This window comes from Trichosurus vulpecula, chromosome 1 (genome assembly GCF_011100635.1).
Source record: "Trichosurus vulpecula isolate mTriVul1 chromosome 1, mTriVul1.pri, whole genome shotgun sequence".
Lineage (NCBI taxonomy): Eukaryota > Metazoa > Chordata > Mammalia > Diprotodontia > Phalangeridae > Trichosurus > Trichosurus vulpecula.
This window is the reverse complement of record NC_050573.1, coordinates 399211098-399238087: the sequence shown is the minus strand read 5'-3', so window position 1 is coordinate 399238087 and position 26990 is coordinate 399211098. Positions and strand designations below refer to the sequence as shown.

General features: G+C 39.2%; 1 protein-coding gene across 2 annotated transcripts in view; it reads left to right on the top strand.

Annotated features, from left to right (window-relative positions):
* The window catches only part of AGXT2 (alanine--glyoxylate aminotransferase 2), a 61627-nt gene extending 35677 nt beyond the window's left edge, over positions 1-25950 (top strand). The window contains exons 8-14 of one of the 2 annotated variants that reach the window (XM_036758309.1): positions 7178-7278; positions 7911-8003; positions 11104-11236; positions 12009-12100; positions 19527-19676; positions 24574-24672; positions 25768-25950. In XM_036758309.1, coding sequence (XP_036614204.1) covers positions 7178-7278; positions 7911-8003; positions 11104-11236; positions 12009-12100; positions 19527-19676; positions 24574-24672; positions 25768-25884 — 785 coding nt within the window. In that variant the 3' untranslated portion in view covers positions 25885-25950. The remainder of the gene's footprint in view (positions 1-7177; positions 7279-7910; positions 8004-11103; positions 11237-12008; positions 12101-19526; positions 19677-24573; positions 24673-25767) is intronic. The other variant, XM_036758317.1, reaches the window with a different exon arrangement.
* Positions 25951-26990: the final 1040 nt, after the last annotated feature.

The following is a 26990-nucleotide window of genomic DNA, read 5'->3' as shown; positions in this document are numbered from 1 at the left end:
GAAGTCTGTAGTAATACCCCCATGATATATCTCTAATGTCTCTTCCTAGGTCCACTTCATGAAATCATATTCATCCTTAAAGACCTAGATCAAGCCCCAGCTCCTCCATGAAACTTTCCATGGATTCCATCCCCTGGTTAGAAATTGTCTTTCCTCAGCTCTTGAATAACAAACATTTATGCCTCCTACCTACCTTCCTAGTATTCTTTCATACTATAATCCCTCTCACACTGTCCATTAGAGTCAAACTAACCTGCTGTTTCCTATACATGACATTCAACCTCTGTGCATTGCTCATGGTCCCCCATGCCTACAATACACTTCCTCCTCATCTTAACCTCCTAGAATTCCTAACTTCCTCCAAAATATAGCTCAGGCTTCTACATAAGGCCTTTTCTGATTTCCCTAGTTATTATTATGAAATTTCCTTGTATTACTTTGTATACGTGTCATTTACCTTAGGGTCAAGGATTGTTTTGTTTTAATATTTGCGTCCCAAGCCCTTATCAAAGTGTCTTTCCCATCGTGGGCCCTCAATCAATTTTTGTTGAGTTAAATTCCCCTATTTCTCTTGCCTTTTCTTTATTTAATTTCACACCTATGCAAAGTTGCTGAAAATTATGGGTATTAAGACATATGTCATAGATGATGATATGTTCATTTGGTATCACTAATTAGCTAGTGGTAGAGACATATTACTGGTTAGGGGATGAACAGTAATAGATGATGTACCTACTAATAAGACAAGCCTTGAACTGAATTATTATTCTAGCTCTCCCTAAAAAGGTCTCCCACCAGACCTCATTGCTATTACTAATTGTATGTCTTTCCAGGAAAAAAAGATAAAAGTCATTTGTTTATGCCATTGAATAGCTGTCCTAGATAGCTGCTACAAAATATATCCTAGTAAACTAAGGCTTCTCTTTATGACTTACTGTGACTTCCAGAATGACTTTGTATAAACTTGCCTCTCTCAACTCATATTCATTTATATTCCCATTTTCTTGAATGAGAGGTAGCACGGAATATACGATGGATCATGTGTAGAACACTGGACATGGAGTCAGGAAGACATGACTCAGCTCCACTTCTGCATCTTAGAAGCTGTGTGTACTAAAGGCATGGACAAGTCTCTGAACTGCTCTGAGCACTAGGGAGCTCCATAATTCTAAGTTATAGACTCACTACTAGTTAAAGTCATGATGTGAAAGGTCCTAGAGGAGCCCAGCTCTCCCATAAACATCCTTGTGTTTGTCCTTCATTTTCTAAGAGGACCATGGCATCAGGGAAATGATGACATGACTTGCAGTTGACTTTGATTTGAGTGAGGGAGGGCTGTGCAAGGTCACCAGCCTCACTTTCTCCTCCAGAGCCATCTGGGTCCAGTGGTCTGATATTCACCAGGATGACTGGAGATGGCCCAGGATGCATTGGGAGACACTGACCCTTTTAGGCTAAGGCCTTTTTAGGTTCTCACTTTGAGTGAGGTGACGCCCATTCAGTAAATAGGCCTCTTTAAGAAGTGAGTTAAAGGATGGCCCCTTTAATTAGAAAAAAAATCAAACTGGGAGAGAAAGACCCTCAGGGTTGCTACTCAAAAGAGAAACAGTTACCACTGACATTCATTTTGAGCCCAAAATATAGCCATTAAGTGGAGCTTGGGCAGGGATCTATTGTGTAGAGAATCTATGAGCTTCAGAGTGAAACAGGTCAGAGAAAAGAAAGAAAGAGAGAGAGAAGGAAGGAAGGAAGGAGGGAGGGAAGGAGGGAAGGAAGGAGGAAAGGAAGGAGGGAAGAAGGGAAGGAGGGAAGGAAGGAAAGAAGGAAAGAACATCCTAGCAAAGATCTAAAAGGGTATCATATTGAACAATGATCTAAAAGACCTAAAAAAAGTCACCAGAAAGCTCCTTCAGTCAGTAGATAATGGCAGAAAAATATGACCAAAGGTCTGTGGGCACTTACAGAAGAGAGGAAGCAGAGGAGATAGAAGCTAGGGTGAGGTCCTATAAGTGGGAACTGAACTCAGCAGGATTTTAGCCCTGGCCTGTCAGAGCACCATTAGAGAACAGCCAGTCCTGGATAGGTCATTGTGCAAGGAGATAGGGTCAGAGTCAAAGCAGGAGATAAGACCAGTGCAACATGAGGTACCAAGGGTTCTGTTAGAGCCCTAATATCTGCTTTCTTCTCAGCAACAGCAAGAGACAGGGACAGCCCAGTGCCCAGGCATGCCAAGGGGCTTCACAGGATGTCCAAAACCAATATAAACTCTGACATCCAGCCAAAGCCTACCAGGGTCACAGCCAGGGACAGAGCCAACTCCCAACCAGAAAATATGTAAGCAGAAGGAAACAGAAATAGGATCAAAGCCCACACTGAACTACCCAGAAACTGAGCGAAAAACCAGAGATTGCCACAGAGGATGGATCAGCCTCATTCCCAATCCAGAACAACAGTCGCATTCATACTACAAAGGAGACAGGATCAAATGAGGCTTTCACACCTTGTTCAAAAGTGTGTGAGAGAAGAAGAAACTGGCCTTGGCACAAACTCCCAATTTAGTAACTAAGACTACAAACAAAATGAGTCAACAATTGCAAACAAAAAAGAAATACTATGTATTCAGAGAAGCCCCAGAGATAAATCCAGAAGAAAAGAATATTGCCAGAATAAACATAAATAGAGCCTCAGAGAAAAGAATGGTCATAAGGCTTCTAATGGTGCCTGGAAGAAGTGAAACAAAAGATTAAAAATTAAATTAGAGCTCTTAAGGGGAAAAAAATGAAAGACGAATAAGTAGCTTTGAAGAGAAGGCTGAAAACTCACTCAAATAGTAGATGCCCTAAAAAGTACAATGAAATAATCAGAACTCAATGATTCTTTTTTTTGCCTTTTTTTTGAAAGGGGAAGGCAGGGCAATTGGGGTTAAGTGACTTGCCCAAGGTCACACAGCTAGTAAGTGTGTCAAGTGTCTGAGGCCAGATTTGAACTCAGGTCCTCCTGACTCCAGGGCTGGTGCTCTACTCATTGCGCCACCTAGCTGCCCCAGAACTCAATGATTCTATGAGACAAAAAGAAATATAAGAACAAAAGAAAAAAGAAAAAATTAGACTATTCAAAGCATCTATTATCAAAAATAAATGACCTGAAAAACAGGTCAAGCAGAGATAATTTAAGAATTATTTGACTACCTGAAAACTATGGCCAAACAAAAAACCTGGCTATTATGTTTCAAGAAATCATATCAAAGAAAGCTACTCAGATCTCTTAAAACCCCAAGACAATGTGAAAATAGAATCGATCAGTCACCTCCTAAATGAAACCAAAACTGAACACACCTAGAAATGTGCTGAGTAAAATCCACAGATTACAAGTCAAAAAGGCCTAAGGGGGAAAAATACAGCCAGAAAGAAATAGTTCAAGTACCAAGGATCCACAGTTAGAATCACACAACACTATGTCTACAACTAGAAATCAAGAAAAGAAAATCTTGAAATACAATATTCCAAAAGGTAAAGGATAAAATCTTAGAACCAAGGAATACTTACAAAGCAAAATAAGAACAGTGGGAAACTAAACCTTTAATAGAATAGAGGAATTTCAAGTATTCCCAATGAAAAGTCCAGATTTAGGCAGCATATTTGAAATTCCAACACAGAAGACAAGAGAAACCTAGAAAGGTAGATACATTACAAAATTGGAATGGTGATAAAGTGCTTACCTTCTACTAGGGAAAGATGAAATAAGAATCCCTTCAGAATTCCATTGTCTTCAAGGATAACAAAGAAATACAATCAAAAGACCTGGGAATGATTTTGTTTTAACTTGTTGGTTTTAAATGGAAAAAGTGGGACAAAAAAGGATTATACTAGGAAATAAGATAAAAAGATAGAGGAATTTGCTAGTTTTCATAATTAAGATGTGTGAGAAAACCAGGATGAGAAGATGGGAGAAAGGGAATCTCATGAACTTCACTCTTATTGGATCCAGGCAAAAGTAGGTTGAACATACACATATGCGGGTCTGATGTAGAAATAAATATATTAAATTCAATGGGAAAATAAGCAGAGAGAAGGAAAAAGGAAGCAGGAATTTAAGAGAGAGGTAAATGTCAGGGAGCAAGCAAAACAAACCTCAGCTTGGACATGCAGATTTTAAATGGAGAACAAAGAGGGAAAGTATAAGAGCCAGTAATAAAGGACTCAACTTGAAGAAAAGGGAAGATGTGATCATACCACTTCAATTATTGATTATTAATATGAATTATATTGCATTAATTTCTTTCAGCTTTCTCTTTGTAAAGGTAGGGCTAGGGGCAAAGTAAGTAAAAAACTATAAGATGATATGGAGGGGGAAAAAAGACAAAAATAAATTAACAGTCATAACCACGAATGTAAATGAAATGAATGCAACCATAAAATGGAAAAGCATAGAAGACTAGAATAGAAAGCAGTATCAAACATGTTGTTTGCAAGAAAAACACTTGAAATGTAAAGATTCACACAGACTTTTTAAAAAGCAGTTGGAGAAGAATTTATTATACCTGAAGAGAATTTAAAAGTCATTAATAAACATCATGATTTCTGTCAGGGCAACAATAAAAATAAATATGTTTTTAAAAGATACACAGGAAAACTACATTATGCCTAAAAATGACATAAATAGTAAAATAATATCAATTCTTGATATATATGCACTAACTAGCATAACATCTTAGTACTTAAAGTAAAGATAAAGCAGAGAAATAAAACTCTAGGCTAATATCTCTAATGAAGGTCAATGGAAAAATATTGAACAAAATATTAGCAAGGAAACTATCTTCACTGAGAAAAAGAAATTTGTATCAAATTTCTCTGATAAAAACCTGCTATCCTAGATATATGGGGGATTTATGCAAATGTTCCTTCATGCCTGGAATGTTTTCCCTCTTAACCCTCACTTTATAGATTCTCTGGCTTCCTTTGAGATCCAGATCAAATCCTTCCTTCTACAAGAAACCTTTCTTGGTACCCCACAATATTAGTGTCTTCCTCTGAGTTTACCTTCCATTTTGTATGTAGATAGGAATTCACATATGGTTGTGTTCAAATGTCAGCTCCTCAAAGACAATGACCATGTTTTTTGTCTTTTATTTATATCCTTAGTATATCTATCCTTAATAGATAAATGACCTAGGGATACGTACAAGCAGTTTTCAAAAGGAAAAAATGCAAACCATCAATAGTTATATTTAAAAATGCTCCAAATTACTAATAATAAGAAAAATGCAAATTAAAACAAGTCTGATGTTTCACCTCACATTCATAACATTGCCAAAGACTACAAAAAAATAAAATGACACTTTCTGGAGGAGCCATGGGAGGAGGAGCACACTGATGCATTGTTGGTATAGTTGTAAATCAATTGACCATTTTGGACAGCAAAAAAATGTTTAGAACATACTTATTATTGGGAAAAAAATTAAAGAAGCCTATTGAATATGTTTCCAACAATTCAACCATCAACAACAACCAGCATTTTGTGCTAAATGCTAGGGATATGAAAATAAACAACCTGATCATTGCTCTTGAGGAGCTCACATCTTAATGGGGCAAAAGCATGCAAATAACTATGTAAATATAAAAACATTGAGAATGTAAATGGAAAGTAAACCCAGAGGGCAAACTCTAACATTGTGGGGTACCAAGAAAGGCCTCTTGCAGAGGGTAGAATTTGAGCCGAATCTTGAAGGAAGCCAAGGAAACTGAAAGATAGAGATGAAGAGGAAGAACGTTCCAGGCATGGAGGGCAGACAGTGAAAATGTATAGAATCAGACAGCAAAGAAGAACAAGACGGCCATTGTCACTGGACTGTAGAATATGCATGGAGGGCAGTAAAATGTAAAAAGACTGGAAAGGTAGGAAGGGGTCAAGTTGTAAAGAGCTTCAAAGGTCAAGCAGAAGATTTCATATTTGATCCTGGAGTTAAGAGAACCATTGGAGTTTATTGAGTGGGAGAAAGACATGATCAGACTTGTGCTTAAGAAAGATATCTTTGGTAGCTAATTGCAGAATAGATTAGAGTAGGGAGAGACTTGAGGCAGGGATTGACTATTGTAATATAGAGTCCAGGTGTGAAGAGATGAGGGCCTGTTCTAGATTGGTAGCTGTGTGAACAAAAAGAAGATACATATGAGAGATGCTGTGAAAGTAGAAACCTTGGTGACAGATTGGATGTATGGCGTGGGTGTGAGTTAGGATTCCTGGATGAAATCTAGGTAGTAAGCCTGGATGACTGGAAAAAATGGTAGTGTCCTCTATAGTAATAAAGGAGTTCAAAAAAGGAGAGGAAAGAGTTCTGTTCTGGATATGTTGGGTTTGAGATGTCTGTGGAAGTGGTTTTACAAATTATGGCATACGAATGCAATGGAATAGTTTTGTGCTATGAGAAATTATGAAAGGAACAGATTCCAAGAAATCTAGGAAGACTTGTACAGACTGATAATGGAGTGGGGAGACACTCATTTATATGGCTACATTAAGGCAAAGAAAAACAACTTTGTATCACCTAAGAATACACAGTACACTCTTAACAAATGCTCATTGAGTTATAACTCTGCTCAATACAAAAGCCTAATGGACTGATTACAAAGCATGTGTCCAGCCTCTTGTCAGAGAAATGGTAAATTATAAATACAGAATGAGACATACATTTTCAGACATGACTAATGTATGCATTTATTTTGCTTAAATATACTTATTAAATAAGGGCTTTTATTTTGGAGGGAAGGTGATTGGAAGCACTGTGGAATGGTAGACATATGATACAGAAAAGAAGAAAAAAATGAACAAACATCAATGAACTATTAAAAATATGCAGAAGAAAGCAGAAGGAATTTCAGAAGGTGACAAAGTGTACGGAATTCGTATTGTCGTGTTAAATTTAGCATATGCTCTTCAGAAATAAGCTGTACATAATAGAGATCATTTCATATACATTTTCACGTACATTTCTCCTTTTCTATTCTTCTTTATCTATGGATATGTTGAGGTTTGTTAAAACTTTTCAAGTTTGTAATTTTTTTAAAAGTTCATATATTACAGGCTAATTGCTGCACCAAGCAAATTGGAGATCCTCGGCAACTGTCACTTCCTGAGTGTTACTCTCTCATCCGAAAACATTTGCATCTTCACCATGCAGGTTGCTGCAAGGCCAATAGCCAATACATTGAAGAGTTCAAAAATACCCTACACACTGTGGTAGCCAAAGAAATTGCAGGCTTTTTTGCAGAGCCTATACAGGTGGGTATTTCTGTTCATGATAGACCTTTATTGAACTGAATGGGAAATCACACCAAAATTAACTTATCTTTTTTACAGAATACCCAAGCAGATTGACAAGTGGGGCCTACCACAACTTCTCTTCTTAAACTCCATATGTCATCAACTCTTCTTGAAAAAGTACATAATCTTAGTTATACAAGGGATATTCCAAGATTGTATATATATAGTCCATTTCCCTGAGTTCAGGCAGGACCAGACTCGAACTATTCCTGACTGATGGGTAGATGCTATTTTTAAAGTTCTCTATAGAAGGAAAATCCAGTCTACCTAGGTTGATCACTTAATAACATTCACTGTCAGTAGATTCTTTCTTGGCCTTCTGGGCCTTGTGTCTTTAAGCCAGTGTTTTCTTTTCTCACCTGAGAAATGAGGAATTCTACTCATTCTCCAAGAAGTGCCTCACACTTATAAATGCTTTGATTTTGAGGGATGTCTCAGGAAGTCTTCCACAGATGGATTTGTGGAGGTTTTTAAATCTTTGCTATTATTTTGATTGCTAAAAAAAATACACCATACATTTGTGCAGAGATTTCATGTTTTCAAAATTCTTGCTCATCTCTAAAAACTTTCCTTCATTTGGCCTCCTGCAGGGTGTCAATGGAGTGGTTCAGTACCCCAAGGGATTTCTGAAGGAAGCCTTCCAGCTGGTGAGAGAGAGGGGAGGTGTCTGTATTTCCGATGAAGTAAGTACCCAGGCAAAGGGCTCGGTATCCCTTAGAAATACTAAAACCCAGGCCTCTATTAAAGATGGGAACTGTCTAGCAAGAACTGTAAAGCATGACGCTTAAAGAACGAGATCAGCTTTTTTGATTGGTTCATTTTTGCCTGATTAAAGCTGACACATCCTAATGAGGTCTGTCCTGCAGAGTAATTACCTTAGAATCATAGACACACTATAGCACTCATGCCATTGATATTTGATATTGATATGGGCAGTTAAGTGGTGCAGCAGATAGAGCGCCAGGCCTGGAATCAGGAAGATTCAAAGACACTAGCTGTGTGACCCTGGGCAGGTCACTTAACCCTGTTTGCCTTAGTTTCCTCACCTATAAAATAAACTGGAGATGGAAATGAAAAACCACTCTAACATCTTTGTCAAATGGGGTCATGAAGAGTCAGACATGAATGAAAACAACTGAACAACAACAGAGGATTTTTTTTGAAAGTTTTGGGAATTAGATGGCTTCCCCTTACAGGAAGAATGGCTTCCATTTACTTCACTCAGTTGAGTTGATTGAAGTGAATGGGTCTCCTCTGTTGAAACATCATCTGGCTAAATGTTAAGCCATCATCTCATCCTTGCATTACCTTCTCAAGTACAGAGAGCTCTAGATTCTCTTTAGTGGATTGTCCAGGACACACTTTTAATCTCCACTCCCATACCTTCCTTTTTCTGTTGCCTACTCAACTACCCTTCATCAGCTCCATTCTGTATCCTGCTTACTGCTCCTTTTCAGGGCACGATCAGGGAGTACAGCATTGTAGGATTGGCTTAAGCAGTTTAATTAGGAAGGTAAATCTTGTGCTTAAAATAAAATAATGTCAGCTAGCAATTTTTAGCCCCAATGATGACAAAAGCTCCGGTTTACCTGTTCAACATACAGAAACTTCTCTTGATTTGGAATAGAAATGTCAACATGGTTTATGGTATAAAGAACCAATGTCAGAACCAAGGACACTCAGGTTCAAGATCAGCCTCTGACACACACTGGCTATGTGACTTTGAGCAAGTCATTTCCTAGTGCTCACGGCAGATCTCTAAGACTATAATTGCAGAGGAGATGTTAATATGATTCGATGGAGGAAATGGAGAGTGTTTTCACCAGAAGATCCATAGACCGGAGAATGCACAAACCTGGTCCACAAAAATTGGAATAAATAGAGGGAAGGCCAATATGAAATACAGAATATTTTGCCAAAATGCATGCTTATTCTTTTCAGGGCATAAAATAACTACAAGTAGATTGATAAAATGTCAACTCTGTAAAAATCCTTGAACAAATTGAATGATTAGGATGATGCACATTAGACCAGGAGATCTAGGTTCTAATTCTTACCTTAAAAATCTTTGCGAAGTTAGGCAAATAACCTAAGTTCTTTAGTCCTTTAAAATTGAGGGGAGGGGTCAAATAGGGAATTGCTAAGATCTTTTAGGATCTAAAATTCCATAATTTCATTAAAATTTTGCTTCTAAAGTATTTGAAAAGAGTTTGTTCTCAAGTAACTTCTCATGTTCAGGAAGTACACTTTAATATTAATTCCCCCTCACTCTCCAAAACCCTCTATTGCCTTCTCAAGTACAAGAAGTACCCAACTTGTGCCTTTTCTCCATGTAAGGTCATTTTCAATTACCCCATGGGAGCCTCCAGAGGAGAATGGACCGGATCTGCCAAGAAAAGAGAGAGGGAAGCCTGAGAACAAAGTATAAGACAGGAATTGAGGGTATCTGTGAAGGGAAGCTCCCTAGATAGTAAGAAAACAAACTTTTATTAAGCACCTTCTGTGTGCCAGGGGCTGTGATAAGTATTGGAGATACAGAGGAAGTCAAAAATGGTCCCTGTCCTCAAGGAGCCCACAGTTTAATGGGGGAGACAACTCATAAACAACAATGGATAAACAAGTTATGTGGAGGATAAATGGGAGGCAATCTCAGAAGGAAGGCACTGGCAGTGGGGGAGGGAGGGGAAGGGATTCTGGCCAAAATGCAAATAGCAAAATAAAAACCAAGAAAGAGGTTTATACCTGACTAGTTTGCATATCTAGGCATTCTAAAATACCCCACCATCCCAAGTTAACACATCACCTCCTATTTGTGAGTTTCTGCAGTAACATCTCTAAGGAGCACACATCATCTCCCCTCCCTTTTCCCACCAATCTCACCTCCTACCTCAAAAGGTGAGAGTGAGCAGTACTTGGGATCCTCTGCCTCAAAGGGACGGCACTTGTGTCACTTAATGTGCAGCTTCAAATTACACTGAGACTTTTGGAACAAATGTATATGACTAAATGTGACAAGCCTTGTACTAAGGTAGACGTCAGTCCATTCTCTGCCTGAATTCTCTCAGCTTGCACATGAGCAGAGTACAAATTAACAAGATTTTCCTATACATAGCTCATGAACTCAAGAGTTCTGACTGAGGCTCCTCTTGTCAAATATTCGGGGTATGCTATGACATGATTCCCCACTACCCTCGAGGTCTATGCATTCCAGCTATCCTCTACCAACCTAGGCAATGACACTGCCAGAAAACACTGACTTTGAAAGTAGAAGACCTGGGTTCCCACCATTTGCCATCTGTGTGTCTTTAACCAAATCCTTTAACCCCTCTGGGTTTCATCTTCTTCATCTATAAAATGTCAAAGTTGGACCTGGTGATCTCTATCTAGTAACCTCCCAGCTCTAAATCTAATAGTGTTATTACATCCCTATATTTGATAACAAACTTGCACTCCTGATATCACTTTTTTTTACTTGTATACATATTGTATCCCTGGAAGAACATAAGCATCTTGAGGTAAGGAGCTACTCAATCTTATCTTTGTGTACCCAGCACTTACAACTGTCCCGTATATATCATAGGTGCTTAATAAATAGTCATTGAGTTGAATTAACTCAAATAGAAGCAAATTCAACATCTAACTCAGAGCCCTGCAAACAGTCATTGCTAAATAAATGTTTATTAATGATGAGATAATGATGAGACCATACCCATATTAAAAAGTGAATTTTGGAAGAAATAACATTTCTCAAAAAAGCCTGATGTCCAGATTTGTTATCACCAGGTACAGACAGGATTGGGCAGGCTGGGCACTCATTTCTGGGGATTCCAGAGTCATGGAGTCCTCCCTGATATTGTCACCATGGCCAAGGGGATAGGAAATGGTTTCCCCATGTCTGCAGTTGTAACTACTCCAGGTAAGATCAATGCTCTAAAGTACTTCTGTTGCCAAGCCTTCTGCATTCACTATCCTAAAACATGCATGTATTTTGCTTTCAGACCAATGAAACATTGCAGGTATGTTCCAGGGTGTCAGTAGTGGACATCTTTTCCAAAGGAGAGGGGAGTAAGCAAAGGCTAGTATGATCAGACATGATGAATCTGGGACTCAGCTTATCATCCTCATGTCCTTACCCTATCCAGCCAATGGTATGATCTGTAGGATCAGAAGCAGCACAGAAACACAACCCCAATCACACAGACACCCTGGAGAACATAATTCACTACCAGTGTCCTGAAGCAATTTTCTCCAAAGGTCCTTGCACAACAGGTAGTATAGCTCTAAAAGGTATAAGCCTTTGGGCTGAATCTGACTGACTCCAAGAAATACCCTAGAAATTCATTTATGTAAATTGTGTGATATAGCATTTGTTTCTTTCTCTTATTTATTAAATGGAACGATTGGGACTAACAGGCACCCTATCTCTTTAGATAGTTGCTGGGGATAAGGGAGACAGAGGAGGGAAAGAATGCCAGTGTCTTTCTCCATGCCTCGTTAATCTAAGAGGTATTGGGTCATTCTTACATCAGGTAAGGACTGTCTCCTTGTTAGCTATCATGAGAATAAAAAACGCATAATATTATTATCAATACAAAGGAAGAGGCGGTCCAGATTGTGTGATGAGAAGCTGGAAGAAAATGGATGAGTCTTATATTCTATGCATCAGATTTTTATTTATCTTCCTTTAGAGATCGCCAAATCCTTTACTAAACTTGTGAATCATTTCAACACATTTGCGGGAAACCCCATGGCTGGTGTAATTGGATCTGCTGTTCTTGATGTAAGTATCAATGACTAATTTCTTCAGGCACAAAAGTGGAAGACATGAAAGATAAAATCAAAAGTAGGGGTAGGCAAGGTGAAACTACCTAGGGCATAGTACACATGGCAAGTCAGTAAGGCAACAAGCATTCGTTAAGCGCTTACTATGGCCAGGCACTATGCTAAGTACTGAGAATACAGACAAAGGTAGAATATCTATTGCCCCAAGAAGATTCTATTCTAACAGAAAACACATGCATATTACATATATATAGCATGTGTCTTTATGTATACATACATATATACACAGACATACACATATATAAACATGTGTATATATAAAATATCTATGTACACATAATACATGCAAAATTAATATTAGGAGGTTATGAGAGAGAGGAAACTACCAGTTAGGGAATTAGGAAAGGTTCACGTAGAAGGTAAAACTTGAACTGAGTCTTTTCTTTTTTTGAATAGTATTTTACTTTTTCCAATTAAATGTGAAGACAATTTTAACATTCTTTTTTTTTATAAAATTTTGAATTCCAAATTTTCTCCCTCCCCCCTAAGATGGTAAGAAATTTGATTTAGATTATATATGTGCAATCATGTAAAACATAGTTCCAGATTAGTCATGTTGGGAAAGAAGAAACAGAACAAAAGGGGAAAAAACATGGAAAAAAATAAAAGTAAAAAAGTATGCTTCAATCTGCATTCAGACTCCATAGTTCTTTCTCTAGATGTGGATAGAATTTTCCATCATGAGTCCTTTGGAATTGCTTAGATCATTGTACTGCTGAGGAGAACCAAGTCATTCATAAATGATCATCACACATCATTGAACTACATCTTGAAGGAAACCTGAGATCCTAAGAGATGGAGGTGAGGAGAAAGTGGCTTCTAGACATAGGAGACAGCCATTGCAAAAGCACAATGATGGGAGATGAGATTTCATACGAGTAAAGCCATGAGTCAACCTGTATGGCAGGATCATAGAGTGAGGGAATGGGATTAATGTATAAGAAGGTGTGAAAGGGGGTAGAGCCAAGATGGCAGCTGGAAAGCAGGGACTTGCCTGAGCTCCCCACCCCCCAGGTCCCTCCAAAAACCTATAAAAAATGGCTCTGAACAAATTCTAGAACTGCAGAACCCACAAAATAACAGAGGGAAGCAGGGCTCCAGCCCAGGACAGCTTGGATGGTCACTGGGTAAGGTCTATGATTCACGGAGCTGAGAGTGGAAAGGAACAGAGCCCAGAATGGGCAGTGGCAGGACCACCCAGACCCAGAGACAGGCAGAACAGGCCCTAGCACCCTGAATCAGTGAGCTGTGGCAGTTACCAGATTTCTCAACCCACAAACACCAAAGACAACAGAGAAGGTTAGTGGGAAAAGCACGGGGGACAGAGTGAAAGGAGTTCATGGTTCAACCACCACCCTGGGGGCAGTGGGGGAGGTGCAGCTACAGTACTCCAGCTGCAGTTGCTTCTGGTCCCAGGCCCACCTGGTGGGAGGAATTAAGTGGTGGATCAGAGCAGGAGTGCAGAGCCTGCTTAAGATCTGAGTCCAGTCTGGGTTGGCAGTTCTTGGGGGAGGAGGAGCACTGGTGTGGCAAAGGTGGCTGTATAGAAATAGCTCTGAAAACAACAGCGCATCGTCTCAAGCTTGGAACAAAGTACTCTCTACTCTACAAACAGTCATACCCCCACGAAAAACTCAAGGGTCAAGTAGTTGGCTGGGAACATGGACAGGCAGCAAAAACGGACTCAGATTCAGACTCAGACTTTGGAATCTTTCTTTGGTGACAAAGAAGACCAAAACATACAGCCAGAACAAGGCAACAAAGTCAAAGAGCCTACATCAAAAGCCTCCAAGAAAAACATGAATTGGTCTCAGGCCACGGAAGAGCTAAAAAAGGATTTGGAAAAGCAAGTTAGGGAAGTAGAGGGAAAACTGGGAAGAGAAATGAGAATGGTGCAAGAAAACCATGAAAAACAAGTCAATGACTTGTTAAAGGAGACCCCAAAAAATACTGAAGAAAACAACACCTTAAAAAACAGACTAACTCAAATGGCAAAAGAGCTCCAAAAAGCCAATGAGGAGAAGAATGCCTTGAAAGGCAGAATTAGCCAAATGGAAAAGGAGGTCCAAAAGACCACTGAAGAAAATACTACCTTAAAAATTAGATTGGAGCAAGTGGAAGCTAGTGACTTGATGAGAAATCAAGATATTATAAAACAGAACCAAGGGAATAAAAAAGTGGAAGACAATGTGAACTATCTCATTGGGAAAACCACTGACCTGGAAAGTAGATCCAGGAGAGATAATTTAAAAATTATTGGACTACCTGAAAGCTATGATCAAAAAAAGAGCCTAGATATCATCTTTCAAGAAATTATCAAGGAGAACTGCCTTGATATTCTAGAGCCAGAGGGTAAAATAGAAATTGAAAGAATCCACCAATCACCTCTTGAAAAAGATCCCAAAAAGAAAACTAGGAATATTGTCGCCAAATTCCAGAGCTCCCAGATCAAGGAGAAAATACTGCAAGCAGCCAGAAAGAAACAATTTGAGTATTGTGGAAACACAATCAGAATAATACAAGATCTAGCAGTTTCTACATTAAGGGATTGAAGGGCTTGGAATACGATATTCCAGAGGTCAGTGGAGCTAGGATTAAAACCAAGAATCACCTACCCAGCAAAACTGTGTATAGACAGAGGGCACAGGGTGAGTTGAATATGAAGGGATGATATCTAAAAAAATAGAATCAAATTAAGGGATGAGAGAGGAATATATTGAGAGAGGGAGAAAGGGAGAGATAGAATGGGGTAAATTATCTCCCATAAAAGTGGCAAGAAAAAGCAGTTCTGTAGGAAGGGAAGAGGGGGCAGGTGAGGGGGAATGAGTGAATCTTGCTCTCATCGGATTTGACCTGAGGAAGGAATAACATATACACTCAATTGGCTATCTTACCCCACAGGAAAGAAGGAGAAAGAAGATAAAAAGCGGGGATGATAGAAGGGAGGGCAGATAGGGTGAGGAGGTAATCAAAAACAAACACTTTTGAAAAGGGACAGGGTCAAGGGAGAAAATTCAATAAAGGGGGATAGGTTAGGAAGGAGCAAAATATAGTTAGTCTTTCACAACATGAGTATTGTGGAAGGGTTTTACGTATGCATGTGGCCTATGTTGAATTGCTTGTCTTCTTAGGGAAGGTGGGTGGGAAGGGAAGAGGGGAAAGAATTTGGAACTCAAAGTTTTAAAAACAGATGTTCAAAAAAAAAGTTTTTGCATGCAACTAGCAAATAAGATACACAGGAAATGGGGCATAGACATGTATCTTGCCCTACAAGAAAGTAAGGGAAAAGGGGATAGGAGGGGAGTTTGGTGACAGAAGAGAGGGATGACTGAGGAATGGGGCAACCAGAATATATGCCATCTTGGAGTGGGTGGGAGGGTAGAAATGGGGAGAAAATTTGTAATTCAAACTCTTGTGAAAATCAATGCTGAAAACTAAATATACTAAATAAATTAAATTAATAAAAAAGGGGGAAAAAAGCTGTGAAAGGTAAAAAGAGAAGAACTCTGAATACCAAACAGAAGCTTGAATTTTATCCTTGAGACAATAGGGAGCCACTGGAGTTTGTAGAGCAGAGGGGTTACATGACCAAACTTGCGCTTCAGGAAAATTCCTTTGGTGGCTATATGGAGGATGGATTCAAGTAGGGTGATGCTTGAGGCAGGAAGACCAAACTAGGAGGCTATAGTGATAGCCCAGATGAGAAGTGATAAGGACTTGAACTAGGGTGGTGGCTGTGTTAGTGGAGAGGAGGTAATATATGCAAGTGACATGGTAGGAGACATGATAAAGGACATGTTTACCAATTTTGTTGGTTTGGTGGGTCTGGACCTGTGATTTTATCAATGTGGGAAAATCTTATAGTTGAGCCTTCCCCCAGGGCAGATGTGTAGAGTGTGCTAGAGTTGTATGGGGAGCTGACATATTAAGCAAATTCTTCAGCATCATAAGAACCAGTATGCAACCAGCACAGGACTTGAACTCAGGTCTTTCTGGCTCCAAGGTTGGATTTTTATCCCCTACACCGTAGACATGTTTTTAGGGCCAGAAAATTCCACCCTTCATGGCTGCAGACATTTCTCTTGTGAAGCAATTCCCAACTATATAGAAAAGATCTGACACTAAAACATGGGGACACAATTTTCAAAGCCTAAGGGCACACGTCTGTCTTGTCCCAGCTTTAGTCAAAAACAACCCTGAAGAATCTTCTTTCACAAGATATTAACATTCTTGGTTATATGTTGTTGCTGATCAGTTGATCAATCATGTCTGACTCTTTATGACCCCATTATGGGGTTTTCTTAGCAAAGATACTGGAATAGTTTGCCATTTCCTTCTCCAGAGTATTAAGGCAAATAGGGGTTAAGTAACTTGCCCAGGGTCACACAGTTAGGAACTATCTGAGGCCAGATTTGAACTCAGATCTTCCTGACTGCAGGCCCAGAACTTTGTCCACTGAGCCAACCAGTGAGAATAGCGATTTGTGAACCATAAAGCTCTCCAGAAATGGAATCATCATCATCATCATCATACCATTATTACTATCATATGATTCAGGTCTGATCTGAAAAACTTAAAGGTAAAATGTGAACTTGCTATATAACGATGAATGGAAGCTACATAACCAGCTACAACATGTCATTCTATCAGCCCTTAGGAAACTCACTTTGGAGACCTAAAGCCTGGACAAACAACATCCTGACCAAAGCTACCTTCAAACAATCCAAAGACACCCACACACACACATACACCCAGGTAGCAGATGGCACTACAAACCATCTCGCTTAGCCTGCTAAAGTTTCATCGGTGGTTTACTAACCATACTCTCAGTTTTTCACTTTTTTAGTACTGCTCATTCTTCTGCCTCTCCTCCTTGCTTTGACTTTGTTGCCTTATATAAAGGAAGCTGACTGACATGTGATGGAAGGGGCCGTGGACTTGGAGTCAAGAGAGAATCGGGTTTGAATCCTACCTCTGACCCCTTGTAGAGCTGGTGGGAGGTGGCATGATCAAACGTGAAATTTAGGAAAATTACTTTGGCATCTGTATGAAGGATGGATTAGAGTGGGGTGAGGCTTGAGACAGGGAGAATGAATAGAAAGCTATTGCAAGAGGCTAGGAAAGAGAGGATGGGGGCCTGAACCAAGATGGTTGCTGTGAGTGACAAAAAGGTGACTATTTGTGTGATGATGATGGAGAAATCACTCAACCTCTCAGAGTCTCATTTTTCCATCTATATAAAATATAAAAAGATCACCTCTGTGGTATCTACCTCATAGTGGAGCGCCACTGAGCTAGCATATGTAAAACACTTAGTAAATCTTAAAGCACTCTATAATTAGTAATTTAGGTGATGCTGTTCCGTTGTATGCAACCATATACAGTGATCCAAAGGACAAAAAAGAACCCCTGAGCCTTGTGTGAATAGCTGATTGGTTGTATCTCCTAACATGAATCATCACAGTATAGAATTTAAAGCTGAAACATACCTATGAAATCAGTTTGTCCATCTCCCTCGTTGCAGAAGTGAGAGCCTCTGTGTTGGGTCACACAGGCAGTCTGTAGCAGACCAAGAATTCAAATCCAGGTCATCTCCATAAGAGATTTTTTTCCCATATGCCTTGAATATACTTAATGATTGATGGTGGTCATTCTACCATGTGATTCCCTTCATTTCCATTCATCTGACCCAAGAGCATTTCCTTTTTAAATGTTGATTTATTATTGATAAAACTTAAAGATATGTATGTTAAATAGCCAATACGAATACAAAAAGCAGAGGAAACTTAAGTGAAAATGGGTATACCAGGGCCTAGATTATATCATCCTGAAAAGATGATCCTTCCATCCCTGCTATCATCCTTTATCTCTTCTGTCCTTTGTACATAAACCTCCTCAAAAAAGTCATCTACACTAGGTACCTCCTCTTCCCCTCCTCTCACTCTTCTTAACCCCTTACAATCCTGTTTCTGACTTCATTCCACTAAAACATCTCTCCAAAATTACACATAATCTCTTAGCTGCCAAATCCAAAGGCCTTTTCTCAATATTATTTTTTCTTGACCTCTCTGCAGTCTTTGATGCTGTTGATTACCCTCTCCTCTCTGAAACTCTCTTCCCTGTTGGTTTTCAGGACACTGCTGTCTCCTGGTTCTCCTCCTACCTATCAGACCAGTTCTTCTCCGTCTCCTTTGCTGGATCTTCAACCAGATCATGCTCTCTAACCATAGGTGCCCCTCAGAGTTCTATTTTAGGCCATTTTCTCTTCTCCCGCTATACTACTTCACTTGGTGATCTCATCGGCTGCTGTGGATTTAACTACCATCTCTATGCTGACAATTCTCAAATCAACCTATCCTGCCACAAACCTCTCAAATCTCTCATCTCCAACTGCCTTTCAGACATCTCAAACTGGATGTCTAGCAGACAAAACTGTTTTATCTTTCCCCCTAAGCCCTTCCCACTCCCATCACTTTCACTGTTACTGTAGAAGGAAACACCATCCTCCCAGTCCCTTAGGTTTGTGACCTAGGAGTCATCCTTAATTCTTCACTATCTCTTACATCCCATACCCAAGCTGTTGCCAAGGCCTGTCAGTTTTACCTTTGCAACATCTCTCAAATATGCCCCCTTCTCTCCTCTGACACTGCCACTGCTCTAGTTCAAGTCTTCATCACCCCACACTTAGATAACTTCAATATCCTGCTGGTGGGTTGGCCTGCCTCAAGTCTCTCCCCACTTCAATCCATCTTTCATTCAGTCACTAAAACTTCTACTTCTACTTCAGCCACTTTTATAGGAAGCTTTTCCCAGCCCCTCTTAAATCTAGTGCCCTCCCTCTTTTAATTAGTTTCCATTTATTCTGTATATTGCTTGTCTGTACATATTTCTTTGCGCATTGTCTCTCCCATTAGATTGTGAACTTCTTGAGGGCCGGGACTGTCTTTCACCTCTTTTTGTATCCCCAACACTTAGCCAGGGCCTGGAACATGGTAAGTGCTTAATAAATGTTGATTGAGAAAGAAGAAACAAACAAGAAAAAAACAAAAGGGAAAAAAGGGGAAAAAACATAAATGTTGATTGATTGAGTGATTGTATCACCAGTGGTTATGGTGCCAAATGAATTAATGAATAAAACATTTGTTAAGAATGGACTATGTGACAAGCATTGTGTTAAACATTGGGCATAAAAATATAAAAATAAGACAGTCTCTGCTCTCAAGGAGTGCACATTGTAATAAAGGAGACAATACACATGAAGATATGAATTAAAGAAGGAAGACCTAGGGTTCGTATACTTACTTTTCTAATCCTTTTGCTGTTTCTGTACCTGTTTCATTCAGTGTTCTGTGATGTTTTTTCAGGCAATTAAAGAAGATGGCCTACAAGAAAACAGTCAAGAAACTGGTTCCTATATGTTATTGAAGTTGGCCAAGCTGAGGGATGAATTCGAGATAGTTGGAGATGTCCGTGGAAAGGGCCTCATGATAGGAATAGAGATGGTACAAGATCAGGTGGGTCCTAGCAGGTTTCTTTCCCTCATAATAGCTGTAGTGGCCATCAGTCCAAGATGGAAGTGCTGTCTAAAAATCCAGATCCAATTTTCTCCATGAGAGAGCATTCAAGGACAACAAAACTCAGCAGAGCCCATTAGAGTTTAACAGGCTGAGTGTAAGAAACAAACAGAACTCTAGCAGACGGCACCAGAATCCCATAGGGTTGAGTGAGAGAGAGAGATCATGGAGAGAGAACCTAAGGTCATCCTTGTTGTGAGAGGTGAAAAGTAGCACCTAAGGATATTCAAGTGGAGGGATGGGGATCAAGAAGAGCTCTGCAGGGAGAGCCAAGGTTGCCTAAAATACTGATTTTTTTGGTACTGATTTTTTCTTCCAATTTCCTTCATGTCTAACTCATGCAGTTCGCTGTTTCAGACCCTTATTGTCATCTTTTAGAATTGAAGAATTTTAGAAATTAACTCATCATCTACTCGCCTCCCCAAATTGATTCTCCTTTCTACCTTCCTACTTTACTAATAGCAACCATTTTCTACCTCACCTAAAGGTTAAACCTTATAATTCACTCTCTCCCTCATATCCGATCAATCACCCATCCCTAGTGATACTTCCTTTTTCTTTTACAATATCTCTTATATCGATCTCTTCTTTTCCACGTCCACTATCATCAACCTAGTAATTTCAACTTTGTTCCCAGGGTCTGGATCACACCTCTGATACACACTGCCTGTTTGACCTCAGGCAAATCACTTAACCTCCTTGGGCCTCAGTTTACACACTTGTACAATGGGAGGGTTGGACTGGGTCATCTCTGAGGTCCCTTCCAACTCAACAGCTACAATTATTATCATAGGCTCCTGCCTAATCTTCCTACCTCCTGTCTCTCCCCTGTGTAATGGTCATTTAAACTTGAGGATCCTTCCCACCCATTAATAGGCCCATGTGATGTGCTTATATCACAGGAAGCCTATTTCTATATGGTGGGAGGACCTTGCTGAAGAAGAGGAACTGGAAGGGTGGAACAGGAAATTCTCAGAGCAGTTAGAGCTGAGGGAGAGAGCAGATGTGTGCTGGCTGTGCTGTGAGCAATTGTTGGCAGCAAGGCCCCAGCAGGAGGTGGGAATGGTTTGGGGATGGCTTGGCTCCCTGCTATGATGTTGTGTTTTAGGTTCTTTGCTGTTATTTTAAAGTGGACTTACTGCTTCTAGAATTTGCTTGCTGCTTGGATGGGTCAGACTTAATTGGTTTGGGGATCTGGCTCTTCGGTATCTGAATAAATGGTTTATTTCTTCTACCTGCTATACAGAGAGTCTCTTATATTTTGCAATACAGAACTACATAGGCATATTCACAATTATCACGTATATTGTTATTATTGCCCTGCTAATATACCATGCCAGCCCATCCTGAATTGTGGAACCAGAGCCATTTTACTAAAATGTTACTTTTAGCATATCGTTTGCCTGCCCCAAACCCTTCAGTGGTTTTCCTTTTTTTTTCCTTCATGTCTTTCTTTTTGGGCAGGCTAATTGTTATTTTATCAGGATAGTGATTTCCTTCCCCATGTGTAAATTCCCTTCAACTACACAGCTGAGCAATTCTCCCATAACTTAAACTCTTAGACAGTTGTCTGGGACTCTAAGGGATTAAATGATTTGATCATACTGTTAGTATTGCCAGAGGCAAAAGTAGAACCAGGTCTTCCTGACCCCAAGGCTAGGCCTCTATCCACCACACCCCACAGCCTTTAATTATCTAAAATATTACATATAAATGCTCAAGTCTAGCATTCAAAGGTCCATTCTGGACCTACCCCAGTCAGGGCAAGTAGTGACAAGAGCATGGGATTGGGAGCAGCAGACCTAGCCTGGATTACATGCCCTGTTATCTTGGACAAACCACTTAATGGCCCTAGCCCCCAGTTTCCCCCCCCCACCCCATAAGATGAAAGCATTGGTCTGGATGTCCCTTATAACTTTAAGTCCCTTATAACTTTAATTCTCACCCACCAAAATGAAGCTCCCATTAGCCTCTAACAGAAGCCCTGTTCTCTTGCCAAAATGATCTACTTGATTTTGCCTAAATATACTTCATAGTTTCCTGCTTCTGTCTTCATCTAGAATGACCTCCCCTTTCCCTTCTATCTAATCTAATCTTACCCATTTTTCAAGGTCTCCTAGCTCAAAGCCCTCCTTTGCTATCTTCCTGGAGCTCTCCAGTCCATAGTGATTTCTGCCTCTTTGAGCTTATTTTCTCTATCACTTATTTGTCAATGATCATTTACTTTTTTACATTGTTCGTTTTCTTTTGAAAGAGAATCAATGAAGTACTATTGGGGGAAAAAATACGGGATTTGGAGTCAAAAAACTTGACTTGGAACTCTAGCTCTGCTACTATGATCTCTATGATCTTGTGTCTTGTCCCATAAATTCAATGGGGAACTCCTTGAGGTCAGAGACTGGGAATTATATAGAGGGAGGAGAAACAAGGTTAAGACAATATGACGGTTCCCCAATGCCTGAAGAGAGAAGAGGAGGCAGTGCATAAGAGGGGAAGGAGTCATTAGAGGGTCTAGGTACACATTCTGGCCCTGCTATTTACTAGTTGAGTGACCTGAAGCAAGTCACCTTACATTTCTGGGCCTCAGTTTCCTCATCTGTAAAATGAGGGACATCAAATATGATTTGTAAGATCCCTTTCGTGTCTAAACCCTGTGAGAGAAACTTAGCTCATGATTTTGCCTGGTTGACTTCAAGAGCAGGGACCATGTCTTATACTTTTTTTCCTCTATCTTCCATACCCCTAATATAGTGCTGGGAAAATAGTAGGTCTTCAATAAATACTTGATTGATTAAATAAATTTTAGAATGATAATGAGAGCTAAAAGATGAAATGAAATAGAAGTAGCAACTCAGGGTTCAGAAGTTTTAAGGTTTACAAAAAAGGTTTTAAGGTTTACAAAACTGTTACACATATTATATAATTTGATCCCCACAACAGCCCTGTGAGGTAGGCACTATAACATTATCCCCATTTTGCAGGTGAGACTGCAAGAAATTAAGTAATTTCTACAGGGTCAAATAGCTAGCTAGTGTGAACTTTGTTTATTTGTACAAAAGTAACAATATTTACACAACCTACATCCCAGGATTATTTTGAGATGATCAGCTTAAAAGGCAAAAACTTATACAAAATGAGCTGTTAAGAATGTGGGGTACAAACACTTGGGAAATGGCAAAATAAATTGTGGTGCATAAATATGATACAATATTACTATGCCATAACAAATGATGAATATGAAGGATTCCAAAAAAGCACAGGAAGATTTTATATGAACTAATTCTGTGAGGTAAGCAGAAAGCAAAAAACAATATGTGCAGTGACAACAACAACGCAAATGGAAAAAAAAACAGAAAAAGAAACTAAATGCTGTGTAATTGCAATGACCAATCCTGGTCATTGAAAATGTGCCTTCATTCTTTGCAGAGATCAGGGACCATGGATGTATAACATTGTGTGTGCTCCCAGACTCCACAGAAGCCCCACCCCTCTCCACCCCACCCACCCCACTGCCATTTTCCTATTATTTTTCTTTGTTACAAGGGATAGTTTTCTGGGTAGGAGAGTAAAATGAACATATCCAGAAACAAAAGATACCAGTATAATTTTTTTTTAAATTTATGGTGGGAAGGAAAGGAAAATGTAGTTTCTCATGCTATCCTTGTGGAGAAGATGAAGAAGTGTAAGCTAGATTTTATTACCATAAAATGGATTCAGATCTGGTTGAATGACTAGAAGAATAGTCATTAATGAGAATGACCTTTGAACTAGGGATCTGAGCCTTGTTGCATTCATACAAATGTGTGTACATATGTGCATATATTTATATATGTATGTTTATATAACATACACACACACACATATATATATATATATATATATATATATATATATATATATATATATATATATATATATATATATATATATACACAGAGAGAGAGAGAGAGAGAGAGAGAGAGAGAGACCATGGCTGAAGCTGTCAATGGTATTCTAATTGAATTTGCTGATGATATAAAGCAAAGAAGTAAAGCTAACAAGTTAGAAAATAGTCAGGAACTGTATGATCTAGACAGGCTAGAATAGTTAGATGAACCCAATAAGATAAAACTGTTAACCTATACTTGGGTTCAAAAAATTAACCTCTCAAGTAAAAGATGGGGAAACTTTGGCTAGAAAAAAGTTCATCTGAAAAAGATCTGGGAATATTTAGCAAACTGCAATCTCATCACAAATCAACAAAGCTAGTGTGTTCTTAGGTGGCATGAAGAGGGGCCCAAGATCTAGATTAATAAGGGAAACTCTAGTGTTATCATATTTTGCCCAGAGGACATTGGAAATATTATGCTCAGTTTTGGGGTCCCATACTTTGGAAAGGACATTGATAAGCTTGAGAGCTTCCAGAAGAGGATAACCAAGATAGTGAGTGGGCTGGACTTGATTCTTTTATGAGATTCAAGAATTTGCAGATGTTTTGTCTGGAGAAAGGAAGATTCAGGAAAGACATGACGGCTTCCTTGAAGTATTTAAATGTCATAATGTAGAAGAAGGATTTGACTTATTTTATTTGGCCCCAGACTGGAAGTTGCAGAAGGAATAATTTAGGTTCAATGTAAAGAAAAACTTCTTAATACTTAGAGCTGTCCAAAAATGAAAGGGACTGACTTTCACCAAGTGAAAACCAGAAGAGCACTTGTATTATAGAGAGTATTCCTGGTCAGGTATGGGCCTCTGGAGTCTCTTCCAATTCTGTCAATTGTATCTTCTTTAAAATTATGACATTAAACACTTCAACAAAGTGAAGTGCTTTTTTATTAATAAATCAATCTCTTTACAGGACAGTCGCCAGCCTCTTCCTCTCAAAGAAATGAATCTAATCCATGAAGACTGCAAAGACATGGGGCTTATCCTTGGCAGAGGTGGACTTTTTAGTCAGGTATGAAAAAACCAGAGCTGTCCTCATTGAAAAGTCCAAGTGTCCCAACTACTTGAAATCTAACCAAACTTTCTAATTCTGGTCCCTTCTTGGCAGCAGGAGTCTGGACTAAATGACCTGCCCCTACACTATATATTTTCATAATTAGAAACAAGATCTATGCTGATTATCATGCCTTATTGTCGGGTCAGTAGCTTTTCACCTCTAGCTAATAATGCTCAGATGACATACAAAATGGCAGTGAGCCTTTTCTCCAACTATGGGTTTCTGGGTGAAAGTGAATTGGCTTCTATAGGAAAGTGCCTTTTCTGAGAAAGGAAAACCTTTTGCCCCCCTTTACCAACAAATTCAAACAACCATCCAAAGAAACTACTAAAATTATTATGTATAGGCTTATGCTCAAATTATAATAGTGGGTAAACAATATTAGTGGCTTGATTAATCTAAATTATAGTCAAAACAACTATTGCTATTCTTACTCAAAATTTTGCTTGTCCCTATCGTCCTTATCCATTCATGTACTGTGACCAGAGGTAATAATTATAGTTAACCAGCATTGTCGTATAGCAAATGGTTTCTAGAAAAGGAGAAAAACAAAACTAGACTCTAGAATTCAAAGGACCCATTGCCCACACTCCCCAGGAAGACTCTGTCCCTCAGATCTTTTCAATGCCACTGTTTCTGCTACTCTGGTACTACATGTACTAGTAAGGTATTCTCTATTTCCCCAACTCCATCACATTCAGGAACTTTAAAGGAGTCTACCATACAGGGCAGAGACTTAAAGATGAGAAGAGACCATACCACTACCAATTTTTATCAAAATAATGACATTTTCCTGGAAAGATGTTATTCTTTTCTGGTCTTAGTCATGAAATGTTTACTAGCAAATCAAACAGTTCTAAAATCCTAACAAGACAAAGACCACATGCAAATGTGTAGAAGTGAACTATTGAAGATAACTAGTTATGATCAGTGAGTGATTGGAGCAGCATAATGGAAACAGTACTCCTACTTTCCTTTTAATACTTTTCCATTGAGCCATATTGATTTCCACCACAATCTAGAGTTTTCTCTTTTCTCTTCTCTCTCCAGACATTCCGAATTGCACCCCCGATGTGCATCACTAAACAGGAGGCTGATTTTGCAGTGGAAGTACTTCATTCTGTATTGAGCAGACATATGGAAAAAAGGGCTAAAGGGAAGCTTTAAAGAAGAAGAAGAAGAAGAAGAAGAAGAAGAAGAAGAAGAAGAAGAAGAAGAAGAAGAAGAAGAAGAAGAAGAAGAAGAAGAAGAAGAAGAAGAAGAAGAAGAAGGAGAAGAAGAAGAAGAAGAAGATGATGATGATGATGATGATGATGATGATGATGATGATGACAACTTACAAACCCTCAAGACCTTTCCGTTTGTGTACAAGGATGAACTTGAGTAGCATTAGGGTTCTCCAATCCACAGATCATACACAAATCCATCAGAGGACAAAGAGACCAGGATCCAAAGAGCCCTCAACAGGCTCAGACAATAGGCTAAACTGACAAAGCAACATTTAATAAGAATAAATAGGAATACTTTGCTTTGAATTTTGATACTTGCATGGATTCATGACTTCATGGACATATAAGTGCTTCCTCCAGTGATACAAGTGGCAAATCATCCACACTTTTTCATTCTGCTATTCTTACCCATATTTTCCTAAAAATGAGGCCTTCTTCCATTCAATGAAGTGCTAAACTGAAGTTCAAAAATTCACTAGCATTTAGCATAGTGCCTGACACGTAACAGGTAATTAATAATTGTCCACCAACTAATGACCTGCACGAAAATAAGATAGTGAAGACCTGTCTTTTTAGTAGTTCATGTGAAAAAGATTTATTGACTTTAAATTAGCAGAAAATTCCATAGGTGTCAACAGCGTAATCTGGCAGCCAGAAAAGCTAATTCAATTGTAGAGTGCATTAGTAGAAGCATGGAGTACTGAATCAGTTATGGAATGATACAAGGTTCCCACTGTTCTCCATGAAGACCAGACCCCGTGCATCTAGTTTTGGGCAGCACAACTTAAGAGAGAGGCTGAAAAGCCATGTGTACAGAGAAGGGCGATCGAGATGATGAAGAGACACACCTTACCCATTCTCAATTCTATGCTTCATTCAGGCTGTTCCTGCCTGGACTGCTTTATCCTCCACCCTACCTATTCAAATTCTACCCTTCAATCAAGGTCTGTGCCAAGTTCTACTTTCTCCTCCAGCCTTCTGGATAACTTTCAAGGAACAGTGATCTCTCCTTCCCCTGAGCCCCTGTAACACTTACAGTCTTTG